Source organism: Aotus nancymaae, unplaced genomic scaffold (genome assembly GCF_030222135.1).
Source record: "Aotus nancymaae isolate 86718 unplaced genomic scaffold, 86718_ANA_hifiasm-v0.15.2.pri h1tg000036l, whole genome shotgun sequence".
In the NCBI taxonomy this organism is placed as follows: domain Eukaryota; kingdom Metazoa; phylum Chordata; class Mammalia; order Primates; family Aotidae; genus Aotus; species Aotus nancymaae.
This window is the reverse complement of record NW_026988450.1, coordinates 36,442,093-36,461,375: the sequence shown is the minus strand read 5'-3', so window position 1 is coordinate 36,461,375 and position 19,283 is coordinate 36,442,093. Positions and strand designations below refer to the sequence as shown.

The following is a 19,283-nucleotide window of genomic DNA, read 5'->3' as shown; positions in this document are numbered from 1 at the left end:
ATGTTTGTTGGCCTTGTAAATGTCTTCTTTTGAAAAGTATCTGTTCATCTTTCACTCACTTTTGAATGGCTTTGTTTTTTTCTTGTAAATCTGCTTTAGTTCTTTGTAGATTTTGGATATTAGCCCTTTGTCAGATGGGTAGATTGCAAAAAATTTTTTCCCATTCTGTTGGTTGGTTGTTCACTCTAATGATTGTTTATTTTGCTATGCAGAAACTGTTAAGTTTAATTAGATCCCATTTGTCTATTTTGGCTTTTGTTGACATTGCTTTTGGTGTTTTAGTCATGAAGTCCTTGCCTATGCCTGTGTCCTGAATGGTTTTACCTAGATTTTCTTTTAGAATTTTTATAGTGTTATGTCTTATATTTAAATCTTTAATCGATCTGGAGTTAATTTTAGTGTAGGCTGTAAGGAAAGGGTCCAGTTTCAGCTTTCTGCACATGGCTAGCCAGTTTTCCCAACACCATTTCTTAAACAGGGAATCCTGTCCCCATTGCTTTTTTTTGTCAGTTTTGTGGAAGATCAGATGGTTGTAGATGTGTGACGTTTCTTCTGAGGCCTGTGTTCTGTTTCATTGGTGTGTATCTCTGTTTTGGTACCGTTACCGTGCTGTTTTGATTACTGTTGCCTTGTAGTATAGTTTGAAGTCAGGTAGCATGATGCCTCCAGCTTTGTTCTTTTTTCTTAGTATTGCCTTGGCTATGCAGGCTCTCTTTTGTTTCCATATGAAGTTTAAAGTGGTTTTTTTTCCAGTTCTGTGAAGAAGGTCAATGGTAGCTTGATGGGGATAGCATTGAATCTATAAACTACTTTGGGCAGTATGGTCATTTTCACAGTATTTATTCTTCCTAACCATGAGCATGGAATGTTTTTCCATCTATTTGTGTCCTCTCTTATTTAGTTGAGCAGTGGTTTGTAGTTCTCCTCAAAGAGGTCCTTCACATTCTTTGTTAGTTGTATGCCTAGATATTTTATTCTCTTTGTAGCAATTGTGAATGTGCGTTTGCTCATGATTTGGCTCTTTTAAGTCTCTTACTGGTGTATAGGAATGCTTCTGATTTCTGCACATTGATTTTGTAACAGAGACTTGTTGCAGTTGCTTATCAGCTTAAGGAAATTTTGGGCTGAGAAGATGGGGTCTTCTAAATATACAATCATGTCATCTGCAAAAATAGAGACACTTTGACTTCCTCTTTTCCTAATTGAATACGCTTTATTTCTTTTTCTTGCCTGATTGCTCTGGCTAGAACTTCCAATACTATACTGAATAGGAGTGGTGAGAGAGGACATCCTTGTCTAGTGCCAGATTTCAAAGGGAATACTTCCAGTTTTTGCCCATTCATTATGATATTGGCTGTAGGTTTGTTGTAAATAGCTTTTATTATTTTGAGATACTTTCCATCAATACCTAGTTTATTGAGAGTTTTTAGCATAAAGAGGTGTTCAGTTTTGTCCAAGGCTTTCTCTGCATCTATTGAGATGATCATGTGGTTTTTGTCTTTGGTTCTGTTTATGTGATGGATTGTGTTTATAGATTTGCATATATTGAACCAGCCTTGCATCCCTGGGATGAAGCCTACTTGATCATGATGGATAAGCTTTTTGGTGTGCTGTTGCATTCGGTTTGCCAGTATGTTATTGAAGATTTTTGCATATATGTTCATCATGAATATTGACCTGCCTGAAGTTTACTTTTTTAGTTGAGTGTCTGCCAGGTTTTGGTATCAGGATGACGTTGGTTTCATAAAATGAGTTAGGGATGATTCACTCTTTTTGTATTGTTTGGAATAGTTTCAGAAGGAATGATACCAGCTTTTCTTTGGACGTCTGGTAGAATTCAGCTGTGAACCTGTCTGAACATGGACTTTTTTTGGTTGGTAGGCTATTAATTGCTGCCTCTACTTCAAACCTTGTTACTTGTCTATTCCAGGATTCAGCTTCTTCCTGATTTAGTCTTGGGAGGGTGTAAGTGTCCAGGAATTTATCCACTTCTAGATTTACTGGTTTATGTGCATAGAGCTGTTTGTAGTAATCTCTAATAGTAGTTTGTATTTCTGTGGAATCAGTGATGATATCTCCTTTATCATTATTTATTGAGTCTATTCAATTCTTCTCTCTTTTTTTTTATTAGTCTGGCTAGCAGTTTATCTATTTTGTTAATCTTTTCAAAAAAACCAGCTCCTCGATTTACTGATTTTTTTGAAGGACTTTTTGTGTCTATCTCCTTCAGTTCTGCTCTGATCTTAGTTATTTCCTGTCTTCTGCTAGCTTTTGAGTGTTTTTGGTCCTGCTCCTCTAGCTCTTTCAATTTTAACAACAGGGTGTCAATTTTACATCTTTCCTCCCTTCTTATGTGGGTATTTATTGCTATAAATTTCCCTCTAGACACTGCTTCAAATGTGTCCCAAAGATTCTGGTACGTTGTGTCTTTGTTCTCACTGGTTTCGAAGAACATCTTTATTTCTACCTTCATTTCACTGTTTATCCAGTCTGCATTCAGGAGCCAGTTGTTCAGTTTCCATGTAGTTGTGTGGTTTTGAGTTCGTTTCTTAATCTTGAGTTCTAATTTGATTTCAATGTGGCCTGAGAGATTGTTATAATTTCCGTCCTTTTGCATTTTCTGGGAGTGATTTACTTTCAATTATGTGGTCAATTTTAGAGTAGATGTGATGTGGTGCTGAGAAGAATCTATATTCTGTGGATTTGGGTGGAGAGTTTTGTAGATGTCTGTTAGGTCTGCTTGGTTCAGATCTGTGTTCGAGTCCTGGATATCCTTATTGATTTTCTGTATCATTGATCTGTCTAATATTGATTGTGGACTGCTAAAGTCTCCCACTATTATTGTGTGGGATTCTAAGTCTCTTTGTAGGTTGTTAAGAACTTGATTTATTTTTCTAGGTGCTCCTGTATTGGGTGCATACGTATTTAGGATAGTTAGCTCTTCTTGTTGGATTGATCCTTTTACCATGATGTAATGCCCTTCTTTGTCTCTCTTCATCTTTGTTGGTTTGAAGGCTGTTTTATCAGAAATTAGGATTGCAACCCCTGCTTTTTTCTGCTGTCCATTTGCTTGGCAAATCTTCCTCCATCCCTTTATTTTGAGTCTATGTGTGTCTCTGCACATGAGATTGGTCTTCAGAATACAGCATACTGATGGTTCTTGACTTTTTATCCAGTGGTTTGCCAATCTGTGTCTTTTGATTGGGGCATTTAGCTCATTTACATTTAAGGTTAATATTTGTATGTGTGAATTTGATCCTCCCATTTTGATACTGGATGAGTTTTTTTGCCTGTTAGTTGACACGCTTCTTTATTGCGTCATTGGTCTTTACCATTTGGTACGTTTTTGTAGTGGGTGGTACTGGTTATTCCTTTTCATGTTTAATGCTTCCTTTAGAAGCTCTTGTAAGGCAGGTCTGGTGGTGATGAAGTCCCTCAGTAGTTGCTTGTCTGTAATGGATTTTATTTCTCCTTCATTTACGAAACTTAGTTTGGCTGGATATGAGATTCTGGGTTGAAAGTTCTTTTCTTTAAGGATGTTGAAATTAGCCCCCATTCTCTTCTGGCTTGTAGGGTTTTTGCCGAAAGATCCACTGTGAGTCTGATGGGCTTCCCTTTGTGGGTGACCTGATCTTTCTCTCTGGCTGCCCTTAGCATTTGTTCCTTCATTTCATCCCTGGTGAATCTGACAATTATGTGCCTTGGGGTTGCTCTTCTTGAGGAATATCTTTGTGGTGTTCTCTGTATTTCCCATATTTGAATGTTGGCCTGACTTGCTAGGTTGGGGACATTCTCCTGGATGATATCCTGAAGAGTGTTTTCCAGGTTGGATTCATTCTCCCCGTCACATTCAGGTACAGCGATCAAGCATAGATTAGGTCTTTTCACATATTTCTTAGAGACTTTGTTCATTTCTTTTTACTCTTTTTTCTCTGGTCTTTCCTTCTCATTTTATTTCATTAAGTTGATCTTCAATCTCTGATATCCTTTCTGCTGCTTGATCGATTTGGCTATTGAAACTTGTGTATGCTTCGCAAAATTCTTGTGTTGTGTTTTTCAGCTCCATCAATTCATTTATATTCTTCTCTAAGCTGTTTATTCTCATCAGTATTTCGTCTAACCTCTTTTCAAGGTTGTTTTTTCTTTCTTTGCATTGGGTTAAAACATGTTCCTTTAGCTCAGAGAAGTTTATTATTACCCACCTTATGAAGCCTGCTTCTGTCACTTCATCAAACTCATTTTCCATCCTCTTTTGTTCCTTTGCTGGTGAGGAGTTGTGATCTGTTGGAGGAGGAGAAGCATTCTGGTCTTTGACAGTTTCATCCTTTTTGCACTAGTTTCTTCCCATCATCTTCATGGATTTATCTAGCTTTGATCTCAGGGAGCCGCTTGATGATGCAGTCGTCTGTCCCTTGTTTGCCTGCAGAGGCACTGCTGCACTGCCACAGACTCAGTCCAGCTGCTGTATAGGATTCCTGTGTCTTTTGTTTACACAGGGAGATTAGGCCTGCCTCTGTAATGGTGGATGCCCTTCCCCACAGGGAGCTCAATCCTTCTGGGTTGAGCTCGGACTGTTGTGCTGGCTGCGAAATCCTCAAGCAAGAAGGATTCAGCCTGGTGGGCTTTCTGTGTGGAGGGACCCGCCTAGCCTATTGCCCGTCTTCCTGCTTTTAGCACCCTCTCTCTCTAGGGGGCTGGTAGCTTCTTCCTGCAGGCTCTCCCAGCCAGCCAATGCGTCTGCCTTGATCTGTACCGACAATCTGTGGCACCAGCCAGGGCTGCTATTCAACTCTTTCTTTGCAGGTTGCTCCAGTGCTTTTCAGCCTGGAGAAGATCTCCTGGTCTGTGGGATGCAGAGGCTTTGGGAGAAGTGCAGTATCTGGACTGGTGTGCTGGCGTGGGGAAGCCCCTGATATAAAATGATTTAAAAACAAACAAAGTAAATGTACTTTAAAGGTAAAAATTTAGATCCTCATAAACGAGCTACTGAATAATGTATATTAAATTATATTTAGAGTACTAGTATTATCCATTTTTAATATAGAAATGGAAAAAGACTACAGATATGGAAAATAATGATTTTCTTGTTTTGATTTGAATTTGAAATGACTTAAACACCCCAAAACTTGAAAATATATTGAAGAGCTGAAAAAGCTTCATTAAATAAAGAAACTTATGAAAAATTCACTGCAAAAGTGATAGCTTGTATTGACCAATTCAGTTTGACAATGATTCAACTTTTATTAATATATAGAAACAAAACTTTGTTTTTAAAATAAATATACATTTTAAAAATATGGAACTTAAAAAAGTTTTTTCTTTGAACTAAACAGAATGAAAATAATTCTCCATCATCGCTTCACCGTTGTGCATATCTACTTCAGATTTTCTGCCAATGTAAGCGCTAGAGAATTTTGTTAAACTACAATAACATTGGCATTTATAAGCATTACATTATTGTTTATAAATATTAATATGCAAACTAAAATTAAAAACTATTTTAAAGTACAATAATTAGGATATATATTCTAATACAATTAATAATTACAATCAACATGTATTGAGTTTTACCATGTACTACATTTTCCAATGCTTTACACATTTTATCTTAAATAATCTTAAGGTCAAAGCTATAAAGTAAGAATTGTTTTTGTCCCTATGTTAGAAATAAAGAAACAGTTTCCTCGCATGAAGAAATTGTTAACTTAGCAGATGATGAAACGTTATTGCTAAACCAAGCCATCCATTCTATTCAATGAGCTCCAGCATTATAAATGAAATTGTTTGCAGAAGGCAATTATCTTATCTAGGTTTAGGGAAAATTACTTGCTATTTGCAAAAAATACTTTATAAAGATGCTGAACTAGACAATTCATAAAGTCTTTTTCGGTTCCTCTATTCTGTGTTAAATGTCTGGTCCTTCCATTGACTAGCTATTTTAACATTGAAGAGACATCTCCAACTGTTGTTCCTACTGGTGTCTGCTACACTAAATCCCCATCTTTCAATTAACTTTCACCCTGTTTTGTTGCAGGGTGATACAAACAAGATCCACAAAACAATAGCTATAATACAACTCATTTTGGATTATTAAATACAAATTATGGTAAATTAACTGAAATCTTGAATAAACCCCATTCCAAAGAGGGTTTTATAAAAACCGAATTCAGATAAAATTGAATCTGCTTTTTATAAAATTGCAAATTTTTCTTTGGCATATATATATTCAAATGGCATATATATATATATATATATTTTTTTTTTTTTTCAACAATATCTCTTCAAAGAAAGCCCATCTTTCTTTGAAGAGATATTGTTGAATATATATATGCCATGTCATCTTATGTCCACAGTACCATAAGACCCAAAGAAGAGAAAAAAAAATCAGTTTGAAAGAGGACAAAAAGAGATCCAATAAAAGCATCCATATGGAAAATGACTTTTAACCTCTCTCTCTTCCCATGAGTTCTGCACCTTTGTTTGAGCCATGGTCTCATGCCAGTTTCCAGTATTTCATGCCAGTTTCCAATATTTCATCGTGTTCTTAACCCATGTTAGAATTCCTGCTCTTAGAAAGTGGAGAAAGGAATGCATCAGAAAGCAGATAAAAGGTTGAGCTTCTTATTAAATTAGAAAATAGGCCAGCCTGTGCAACATAGTGAGACCCCATCTCTACAGAAATACAAAAATTAGCTGGGTGTAATGGTGCACACCTGTAGTTCCAGATACTCTAGAGGCTGAGGTGAGAGAATTGCTGGCACCCTGGAGGCCAAGGTTACAGTGAGCTCTGATAGTGCCATTGCACTCTAGCCTTGGTGACAGCAAGATCCTGTCTCAAAACCTACATATATACATGTATATTTGTGTGAAATATACATATATTTTCACACAAATTTGTATATATATACACAAATATTACATATATTTGTGTAAAAAAAATCAGTTTGTGTGTATATATATACACAAATATTACATATATTTGTGTAAAAAAAATATTACATATATTTGTGTATATATATCATAAAAACATATATATAAAATCACACAAATATATATATAATTCTACTTTTTTATGTTTGAAATGTTGTTTTAAAAAGCATAAAAATATTCACAGAATAAAAAAGTCACAAGATAAACAGAAATACAAATAATTATATGTTAAAGACAGAGAACTTTCATATAATTCTATTTGCTTTCCAAACTAAAAAAGAAGTTAAACATTAAATCTAATCTTATCGTATGTTAGGAGCAAGAATAATTAGAAACTATAAACTTTACTAAAAAATTGACAACCAACAGAACTCAAGGGCCTAGAATTTTAATGCAGTATTATGATAGTCAAGAAATATTCAGTTACTGCAAAATAACTTCAACTTTAAATTAATACCAATTATTTATCTTTATGACTCTCCTGTTTGTTCTCTCAAGACCTAATTAGAGTAGATTAAAGTAATAGAACGTTCACTAGGAAATATATTAAGAATGTAAGTTGTAAGTCATATTTATTTAAAAATTAGGATCTCAGACCTTGCACTTAAATAAGTCTAAACCTTAATTTATGTTACTCAATTGATAAATCTTAAGTATTAAGGATCCACATTACTAGAGTGTACCACTTATGTTAGCTAAACTATGTAAAACTTTTAAAAAATTATGGTGGTAGAAAATAAGGTCTACAATTGTATGCCTACTGTGGGATGCTGGAAGTTTATTTTCATTGACAGAGAGTTTGATTTTCTTTTATGAATTTCCATGTTAGCTGGCAGCATGGAAGTTGTTAGTAATCCATTCACCATGTGATACAGCTGTTGCTGAATATTCAAGTAGTGTCTTAGGTTATTATTATACTTAGTGAAGGGAAGCCTGGGGAGAGTTCACCACCTTCTTTGGACTATTTCTTGATTTGAAGAGGAAGGGAGGCAAAGGTAGCTGGCAATGGTACAGAAGCCAGAAGCCTTCATCATGGGACCCATTGGATACCTTTTGGCAATTTGAACATTCCTGTCCTGCACCCAAAAAAGGGAGGCTGGTTAGATCACCAGCTGCTCACTGCATGAGCAGTGCCTAAGAACCATTTGGAAAGCTTGTTTAAATTCGAAGTTCCTTATTATATTCTGAATGGGAATTCTAGGGTTGACGCCAGTGCCATTTTTTTTTTTAACAGTAGTCCTGATAATTCTGATATAGAACATTTCTCCAATGTCTGGTCAACGAGTCCAACTCGCATCTTAAATGTCTTTAAATAATAATTATAGTTTTTATTTTAATGGTACATTTATCCTAAATGTCATAACCTGACAGTTTTATTCTATTCCTAGGTTACCTGTGGGCAGATATACTATTCATAAGACCAATGCTAGTATCAAAATAAGTGGTAGAAAAATAACTTAGAAAGTAAAACCTTTTATTGATGATTTGCTTAGAATACAAATTTTTAAAAATCTTAATGATTAATATAGTGCCTGATAGGTCATTCTAGAGCTATTCTGAATGGAGAAATCTGGATTAGTAGTGTACAAATGAGCAAACTAGGGAAGAATGTGCACTATATCTCCAAATTCAAAATAAAATAGGTTTCATTAAGTAAATGATGCTACCCATTCACTAATTTCTATGCTAATATTAAACAAAATAAACATCAATTAGTAGAATCTATTATTATTGATCTTACTTTTAGCCTATTAAAGGTTACTTTTTCTCAGCTGTTTTAATTAGATTTGGTTGCCAAAATCAATTTGCTTATTTCCATATAGTTGCTTTTCTGCCCTCAAGAAATTAAGACAATTGGAGCTACCCACACCCAAACAAAACAAAAAATCAAAAGGTATACTCCTTGTTCTTCATTAATTTCACTTTGGAAAGGAGAATAATGAGCAAAAACGTTATCTCTTACCATGTGTTTTCTCTTTCATCTTCTGATGTGTTTGAAGGCAAGGGAGTTTGATAAATTAAGAATGACTTCTACAAATCATTGAAAAGTGACATGAAGTGTCAAGGTAGGCATGCTCATGAGAGCTATAGAAATCCAGAGAGCTAAAAAAACAAAAATGGACCATATATTAGTAAATATTAGGACTAGAAGAAAGCACAAATAGAAAAATTTAAGGATCTCCTTTCTTTTTTCAAAGAGGGAGACCTCCACTCCCCACACCCTCCAAAAAGTTTGTAATGAACCAATATCACAATTTATGATGTTTTCTGCAGCATCTTTTACTAATGATCTTTCCTCGGCTCTTTTTGAATTCATCAATTCAGTTGAAATAGTCTTTTCTTCATTCATCTCTCACAAATTTTGGGGCAAGAATGACCAAAGGAATATTTCTGCACACAAAGCTTACGGTCAAAATCAAATAGATCCAATGGAAAACTACTCTTTAAATAGTAAATTGCTTCAGTATTTCAATAAGACATCTTTCCATATGGCCTAGTAATTTTTTTAAACATGCCCATTTTGGATTGCATCAGTCCAGAGCATTTTTGGCATATAGACAGGGACAAAGGATGGAAACTCTTATTTTCTGAGATAGATATAAGCAGGAATGAGTTAAGTGCACCTGGAGAAAAAAATGCTCAGTAAATTTTGGAGAGAGAGAGACTGATAGAGAGAGAGAAAGGAGAGAGAAATTGAGTAAGACCTGAGATGGAGATATAGGATAGAATTAATGAATGGGAATAGAAAAATTTAAATATAGCCTGATACTTAAACCCAGAAGTGAAAAATACACATTTGGTAGCATCCAGATTCCCCACCTAGAACCATAAATGTCGACAACACACTAGAGATTAAGAAAGTCCTATAGATATTCAGTCAGCCTTTCTCTCTCCATGTCTGTTATTAGGAATGGGACCTACCACTGTGTTAAGACATCTGGAGTACTCCCAGCATCTGCTTTTGTAGACATTATGGCATTTAACAGCTGTCAAAGGAAAAAGCACATTGCAAACATCCTAGTTGGAAACTTGGAAGTACCCTTGGCCCCTATGGTGAAGGAATTAGAAGCCCATTGTGGGCTGATTGCCATGCAGACCATTCTGTGAGTTTCTAGACCTCTGTAGTGTAACATCTTAAGTCTTTTTGTGAAAAAAAATCTCTTTTCAATGAATGAATGCTTGTAATGGAAAATTTGGGAGTGCTTTTGTCCTGTGGTAATACAGTGGAAACTCATAGTTTACTTTTGTTGATTCCAAGCAGAAGTTGGGGGAGTAGCCATACATTTCTGAACCAGAGTTAATATTTAATATTACTGAAACCTGATTAAAATTTAGATGTGTGGATTATTTTAAACACAAACAAACAAAAGTAGACTTTTCAGGAAAACTGCAAGTTTTGAAGGAGAGCAAGCAAACTAACAAACAAACCTGAAAACTTGGGTATTTCATGATGCATTTGAAAATAAATCTAATTCATTGATTAATACTGAAATGGCTAGAAAAAAATAAATAAGTGATGAAACTGAAGAAATGGGGCTGAGAAATGTAGCATAAGAACCTAGCTTATCATTACATTTCCTTGGTTTGCTATTCTATCCAGGCCGAGGTTGTTTGTGTGGTGTATGATTTCAGACTGTTTGCATTACAATGCACATCTTGATAAATATTAGATGGGTTTTACAGCTTCCCACAGTGCACAGTGATCCCTGGAGTCACACAGCCTCAGTCTCTTTAGGAGTGAGAAGTCTCTTATTGTCACTACATATCACCCAAATTCCCAGTACTAAGTGAAATGGTACAATCTGTTTTTTCCCTCAGGGCTTTATAACACTCTCTGTAAAATGCTGTAAATCTTACTAATTTGCTTTGATTTGGGTAAACGTTATAGATATTCAGACATTGAGCTTTGTAAAATATTTTCTTTGCTCATAAATGTTTCCTGGCTCATAAAAATGGGAGAGTGACTTTAAAAATTGCATATTTTAATGTTTATTAATATATCCTGCAAAAATTTTTCATTTTTCCAGCTTTCTATCTCCTCCTTTACCAAAAACATTAACTAAAAATTACAAACACCACAAATATACTAACTCACAGCATATATTATATGTATATCTTATCCTATACATTTATGCTAATGACAGAAAGAAGCCAGTTGAAGGCTCTTCTATGGTTATATATAACATTTAAAGAAGTTTCATACCTCTCTGAGACATACGAAACCTAAGTGAAGAAATAAAATCTAATAATTTGATGGCTTGGTATATTTAGTGTGTACAACTGAAATAATTTTCTTGTAATTTGAATGGACCTGCAAAACTCTTTGGAAGAAAAAAAAATGAAAGTGGCTCATATCAATGGATTATTGACTTTAATTCAACCTCTTCCTTACACTTGAGTAGGTGATTTCTTAAGAAAAATTAAAAAAACACTGAAAATCATATACCATTTCTAAAACACACAAAAAGTAACTGGACACAAAATATATCCAGTGAGCACATATGAAAATATTTTTTAAAAATGAGAAGTAGAAGTATGTCATTTGAAGCAATGACTTCTTCCATGCATGGATCCTTGCTTAACAATTAGATGTCAAAAAATGCACAATCCTAACCTGAGTATGGTCATGGCAGAATTGTGTTTACCTGCCAGATGTTTCCACATCTGTGGTACATCTGTTTAAACAGAACTATTGGAGGGTCTGCAAAGAATAAGACTGCAGTAAAATGTAAAATGTAAATTCTTTTGTGCGATGTTTGCTCTGTCGTCAAAGGAATTTAATATACCAATTTATTGAAAATCTCTAATTCAGTGTTTCTACAAAGAGGAGTTTGAATATAACAATGCTCTGTCTTTTTAATCAAAATCAGGCAATATATTACAAACTTGATAAAATATTATTTAAATATACATAATACTTAAATATATGCAATATATAATATATATTAATGTGTGTAGGCACAGTCTACTAAACTTCTGAATGTTAATGTTACCCCTGGTTTGTAAGTGACATAAAGCCTTAGGTAATTATATATAATGTAACATCATAGGGTGGGGTGGATGTTATATCAAGGTATGTAGTAATGAAGGTTTACACCAGAAATCTCTATGACTGTCTACTTCTGCAGTACTCCCTGTTTTCTCCTTTGCAAATCATTGCACATCCTCTTTCTAGTTAATTGAAAAAAAGATGCATATAAACAACAATAGTTATTACCAGCTATTAACTAATTTGTTCCACAAAGAACACACTCAATGAACAAACTGCAAACAAATAGTTAATATATATTGAGTATGAATCTGAGTTCTATATATGCAGTCGTCATTCATCCGGGTGCTACTGATCACTTATTAATTGACAGAGTCTGTGTTTAGGCTCTAGAGTCTAGGTGCACAAAACTTAATGAGTTGTGATCCTATTTTAATCTGACTGCTTTTTGAAACATACTCCTCTAAGTTTGTAACACATTCATCTTTAAATCAATTATTATTTTCCTTTCCAAATATTTAATGAAGATCATCATTAAAATTAACATTTTAGCCAATCCTTAGTGAACCCATTGCTTCAGGCTCTGAATCTTTTTTGTATCTTGCCATCACATCTTACTTTCTTTTTACAAAGATAGCTATAAGTTTAATTACTAAAATTAAATTAAACACAACACATTTGAGATATTATCCAAGGTAAATGAACTGAAAACAATATAAGGTTCTTTGTCCTTACTTTAATTCTTTAATATTATACTTATTTAAAAAATATACTGTGTCTGAAAGCATTTCAAATGAGTATACTTTGATCACATTATAATCATATTCTTTTGATGTGCATTAGCATTTGCTTAGCTAAATCACTTGGAATTAATATCTATATGTAGACAATCACAACCAGGCACCCATTTTTTTCTTCTTTTAAGGCAAAAATATTACTTTAGCATTTTCTCAAAGTTATAACTTATACAGTAGCAATTTTGTAAACTTGAGAGTGATTTCTTATAATGACCTAAGGGATTCTTGCTTCTAGACTCATGGCTCTATGCCCAATTTTGAATTACTGTTTTCATAATTGTTCTTGGGAATAACATCTTTTAAAATTCTAATAATAATTGTTACATAGGTGGTTTTAGCCTTTCTCTCTTGTTATTGCTTTAGTTCTTTTGTTTTTGAACAGTTCCAGAAACTCAGTATTTTGGGGATTCTCCTGTTTCTGTAAATTTAATTCTCTATTTATTTTACCCCAACTTATTTACAAACACTATCCATGTGTATTCCTTTAATTCTTCTTTATGCTCAATGTATCTGTTCATTTCAATATGTAATGATATTATTTTCATTCCCCATTAGTTATCTATTTTAACTATTAAATCTTTGACTAAGACCAATAGGGCTAGCTAAAGATACGGAAGCATTAAATAAAGTTTAAAAAGTAAAGGTGACTTTTATTGGCTAGGGTATAGGGCACATGTTGAATGGTTGTGGTAGTTTGTCTCAAGTCCAGAAATTGTATGAGGTTTAACATGAAAAACCTTGAACTCAGTGCATGTAACTTAATAGATTATAGTGAAAATAGAGTCAAGGTTTTTAAAATGGGCAAGTGATACAACTTTTTAGAAAAACATAATTCTGGTAAACATATAATAAATGCTAAATAGAGATCTCTTAGAAATCTCCAAGTGTCTTAAGATGAAAAAGAAGGGGCACTTAGTCTTGGAAAACTACTGATTGTTCATCAGCTGTGTTTTTCTATTTGTAATAATTTGTTTGCCATCTGATTCGGCCTCAGAGAAATTTGATAGAAGTCCTTCAAGACTTCCTTTTTGGAAAAAATGGAAAAATCTTGCCAAATAAATGAGATATAACATTAAATAAATGGTACAAAACAAGGGCAACAAGGCCATCTTATTTTAAATATTTAAAATATGTAAGATAATTAAATATTTTAAAACAGTGAGAAATATATCTACTTTGTGAAGAGTTATAAGCATATCTCAGTTTATTAAGCTTCCCTTGATTGCATATTGTAGGTACTGCATTTTTTTTTTTTTACAAATTGAAGGTTTGTGAGCAACACTGTACCTAGCATCTATCAGTACAATTTTTTCAATAACATGTTCACTTTGTGTCTCTGTGTCAGCATGTTTTAGCAATAAACTACTTTTAATTAAGCCATGTGCACTTTTTAGACATAATGCTATTACACACTTACTAGACTACAGTACAATGTAAAAATAATTTTTATATGCACTGAGTAACCAAAAAAAATGTGTGACTCACTTTATTACAGTAGTTTAGAACCAAACCTACAATATCACTAAAGTATGCTTGTATAGGGTAGGAAAATGACAGTGTGGCAAAATGTGGGTAGACATATCATTAAAGGACAGTATAGTTAGTCTATCATGGGGCTTACAGTCCAGTGAGGAAGAAAAATACTAAAAAAATAAGTAATAATGTTCTCACAGAATATTGCAAAATTATAATTGTAGAAAATGTTATGGTGCCATGAACTATTGTACAAGCTTTACAAGGGCAAATAGCCTATTTTTCTGGTTTTTCATTCCATTCCCACTGCTTAGCTCAGTGCTTGGAGTATTTCTGTGTACTATACTATCTGGCTACAGTATGTTAAGATATCAATGTCTATTAATTTACTTGTATTCAACCATGTTGGGGAGAAAGTAAAAGGACATCAATTTTAAGGCTGAAGTCAAGTCATGTACACATCTGAAAAATACTATCCAAAGGCCTCCATTTCCCTGTCAGTGGGTCACAAATTTTTCTGTTGGTTAATAATGTAGGAAAACTCAATAAGTCATTAATTGTCATTAATTTTAAATGTCATTAGATAAAAGCAAAATATTTTGGAGGTAGGTAAAACTACAGTTTTTAAAACAGGAAGAACTATTTCATGCACAGAGAATACACATGCCTATGACAGCAGCATGAAGAACATTTACATTCAGGATTATGCTCTTTGTGCAAACAAGAAAAATTAAATTGAATGTAATCACAAAAATAGAAAAGCATAAGAAAAATTGTAAATGTAAAAATGGGATGTAACATAAATAAATGGTAGATTGTGTACTGCAGAAAATAATCTTGAATGTATTAGGGAAAAAATGTGATACCTTAGCTGTTGAAAGACAATTTCCCCAGGTGTTTCTGCCCTCCTCTGAGCATCTTTTGAGCTACTCTGAATCAAAAAACTAAGTTTACAAGGATGTTTTAAATAGTGAACAATATGGAAGATAAAGACAGTGTCTCCCTCTGAGGCAGAAGGTAGATTTGTTTGCTGTCCAGAAAAGTAAAGATAATGTCACCCTCTGAGGCAAAGATGGGGCAGGTTTGCAAGAAGCTGTTGAATAGCTTGGTGTTTCTAAGCTTTGGGTGTATCAGCTATGACATAAACCTTCTGAGAGCATACACCTACCTAGGATGTTTCACGTCGTTCCTATGGGATTTTAAGAGCAAGGAGAAAAGAATAAAAACATGGAGCTCATGTTGCCTACCATGTCATAAGTAGCATAATCCTGAGTCTCTGACCCAAGAGTCTTATGTCTTCTTCTAGCTTCCATGAAACTCACCTTAATCTTATTAACTCTTTCAGACATTAACTTTTTAGCTTATGAATGGGGCAAAACCACGGATCTTTCATAGTTCTTAAAGGTAGCTATTTTACTTAAAATATTAATATCAAATAAGAACATTTAGAAACTACGATTAGTCACAATTTCCACAGTGAATACTCAATGGTTGTTTTCAGATTTGCTCACTTGTTACAGAAAAAATAAAAATTATTCTGTCTCCATTCTATACAGCAGATCTGATAGCTTGAAAATCACTTTTCTAAGAAACTACTAAAAATCTGGGATACAATTAAGAATGCAGATACAATTTTTAAATGTTCATGTAAATTTTCTAATAAGTCTCTTGATACCAAAATATTAAAATCAGCCGCAATTAAAATATATTGACCATTATTCCTTATGAATATACATTAAATTAATCTGAATATTAAGATAATGTACCATGCAACAGAAAATTTGACCCAAAATCAACCCAATAAAGATTTGAAAGAAGTAATCTATTAACAAAATGTATAACAGCAGGTCAAATAAGGCAAGCCATATAACAATCATACTGTATGACAAAACCTTTAGAAAAACCTCAGAAAAAATTGGAATGAGAATATAAGTTTACCACAAAAGTGAATGTCTGTTTTAAACAAATAATAGTGAACCTCTATATGTGGGTTTCCTAATAAATGTGGGTTTCCTAATAAGTATTTAAGCAAGATTTATTGGGACAAAGAAGTTCCATATTAAAATATTTTTGAGAAATGTAATTTATATATTCCTTTCTTAGGAAAGTAATATTAAGTGGAATTAAAAACTGCAACCAAAATTATCTTTCAGCACAGTTAAAATGTGTTATCAGTTTAGAATACTGTTATATAACAGAAAGAAAATGGGCCAAATATCTATCTTTCTTTGTCTCCTTATGTTGTCACTCTGTGCCAAATGTAAACATTGATGAGATTTCTATCTGGGTCGTTGTTCATAAATGATAGTTATTTTCTTTTATGTGCTTTTATTTAAACTTTCATATTTGAAAAAAATATATATTACTTGATAAGACAACAGCTTGGGCCTAGGAAGGGACAGATGACTATGGGTGAATACCAAAAAACTGTGCTGATAAAGGCCTTCTCTTTGTGTTCTCTGAGACATATCTGTACTAGGTTAAGGAAATTACAAAATGACTACTTAAATGTTTTTGGATGATGTTGCCTGAAATTAATTTTACTTATCAGATGTGGGCTTTAGTTGCATGAAGTCATACTTTCTGCAGAATCTTAAATACAACAGATTTTTTGGCATTTTGTGAATTTTGTCATAATACACAAAAGGCGGTGAGAGACATTTTAATGAGCTTTTTAAATAAAGTCCAAAAACATGACATCTATTATATGCATAAGTAATTTAAAGAAAACTTTTATAGCTGTGTCACTGGCTTTACTATGTTCTTAATCTGTGACTCAAATTATAACTTGTTTAGTAGTTTGTTAACTTTAAAAATGAAATTCATGGCTTTTAATACTAGCCTTTGGGGACTGTTACGATTTACAGGGATAAATCTGTATAACTCTGAAAGCACATATGGGGTACCATTGTACAATTAAATGACAGTCTTAGGAGAACTATGTCTGTTATATCACTAATCAAGAACTTATTGAAGACTTTGGCAAAAGTACAGTGCTTGTTACTGGGACAGATATTTAAAGTAATGATTAATATTTATTATGTGACAGGCAACTTTTCATTGCTTCATTTACATCAGCTCAATTAGTCTTTGAACTATAAGTTAAATAGTATCCTTATTTTACAAATGAGAAAACAGAGTCTCAGAGAGTAATAGTAGTCACAGTATAGCTAGTGGAAGAGTTGGAATTGAAGGGTTCTAGCTCCATGGTTGTACACTTAGCCATTATGCTATATTGTGTATAAGAATAAGACTTAGGTCCTGCCAACAGGGCTATAGTGCCTTGTATGCCATGCAAGTCAATACTTAAGTTACTGAACGAAAAGTATCATAAAAAAGATAAGTATAAAATACATAAGACAATTTTCTCTGCTGCAAAATCAGTCGTCATCAAATGGCAAGTCTAATTATAGATATCCATTATGAAGCATATACATACATTCATAATTCCTACACGAAGAGTGTTATTCCAATTGTAAAACATTTCATAGATCCTGCCTCAGAATTAAACTGCCCATTAAAAATAATTAATTGGGGGATTTTTATATCTTCTAATTGGAGATGAAATTAGTCAACAATCATGCAAAAAACAGAAGTATGGATGATTCATCTGACTTTTTAAAAGCCTCTAAATGCTAACAAGACTGTTGTAAGAAAATACCAAAACAATCCTGAGGTAGAAATGGGAATTTAAAGATTAAATGAGTTAAAAATCCACTCTTCCCATAACCTATTTGCTAATCTGCAAAACTCAAATTTTTGTTTTTATAACTTCATGAAGAAAGTGGGATTAAGAAATCAAAACCAAATGTCCACAAAAGCTAAGGAGTATAGCAGGAGGTTCTTTCACAAAAGCTGTCTCCAAAATCCTACACCTTGACGGTAAGGATGAATGAGAAATGGACCAGTTCTCACATGGTCTGAAACCCCTAAGTCTTCCATGTTTTAAAGCTGTTCTGGAAGAAGGTAGTACAAATCCTCTCCTGAGAAAGAATTTCATCCCGGGTGTCAAATTAATTTAAAAGCTAATCTTGCATAACAATGTCTGGTGAAGATACTCAGAACAGCAAAGAAACACAGAATAGGTTATAACTAGTAGAAACCAAAGACAGCATAAACAGAGCAGCAAAGGCTTTTTATGAATGGGAATTATCAGCCACAGACTATGATATAATTTCATTTAATATGTTTGAAGAAATAGTGGATACATTCTAAAATATCAACAGGAAACAGGAACTTAAAATGGGGCACAGTAAGCTTTAAAATGAATAAGATGTAACTTTAAAATATAAAAGTTAAATTAATAATGGAATAAGAAAATGAAATAATCCAGGATTTAGAATATGACTAAAAGTAAGCATTTTAGGAAAATAGAATAAAATGATTTAATATATGCTTAATTGATGTTCCAGGTGAATAAAGAGAGTAATGGGGCAGAGGAAATATTTGACAAGATAATGGCTGAGAATTTTCCCAAATTGATAAAAGACACCATTCCATACATTCAAGACCAGATATACAAGAAGAATTCAAAACCAAGCATTTCATCTAAGAACTCCAGAAAGAAAAATGCAAAAAAGAAAACCTCTAAAGTACTCTGAGGAAAAAGATACCTTCCTTTCAAATAAGTGGTAGTAAATGTCGTAGCTGATTTTCTCATGGTAAGGGAGGAGGGAGAAAACTAGAGTTCAATAGTTTAGAGTTTAATATGCTAAAGAGAAAAAAAAGAAAACCCTACCAATCTAGCCTTTATACGCAATAAAATTATCTCTCAAAAGGTGAAGCAAAATAAAAATGTTTTCAGACAAATAATAACATAAATTTTATTACGAGGAGAACCTCATTAAAAGTAATTCTAAGGAATGTCTTTAAAAACAAAGAAAGTGATTCAGAACAGAATGCCTGGGATGCAAGTAGAAATTAATAGGATTAAAAGTGTAAAAGTATGTAGGTACATCTGAAAGAATACTTACCATGTAAAATTAATAATGTGGAGGGAAAATAATAGAATATAGAACAAAAACATTTAAGTTACAATTAGAATGAATGAAGCTAAATTGTCCAACATTTCTTGTTTTAACCAGCAGTATAAA

At 33.3% G+C, this 19,283-nt stretch overlaps 1 protein-coding gene and 1 long non-coding RNA gene across 4 annotated transcripts in view; one reads left to right on the top strand and one right to left on the bottom strand.

The window, feature by feature from the left end:
• The window catches only part of LOC135278024 (uncharacterized), a 318,342-nt gene that overhangs the window by 187,476 nt on the left and 111,583 nt on the right, over positions 1-19,283 (top strand). The gene's annotated exons all lie outside the window — the stretch shown is intronic.
• The window catches only part of CNBD1 (cyclic nucleotide binding domain containing 1), a 610,026-nt gene continuing 599,446 nt past the window's right edge, over positions 8,704-19,283 (bottom strand). Inside the window, exon 12 of the mRNA XM_064384348.1 lies at positions 8,704-9,033. Coding sequence (XP_064240418.1) covers positions 9,016-9,033 — 18 coding nt within the window. The 3' untranslated portion in view covers positions 8,704-9,015. The remainder of the gene's footprint in view (positions 9,034-19,283) is intronic.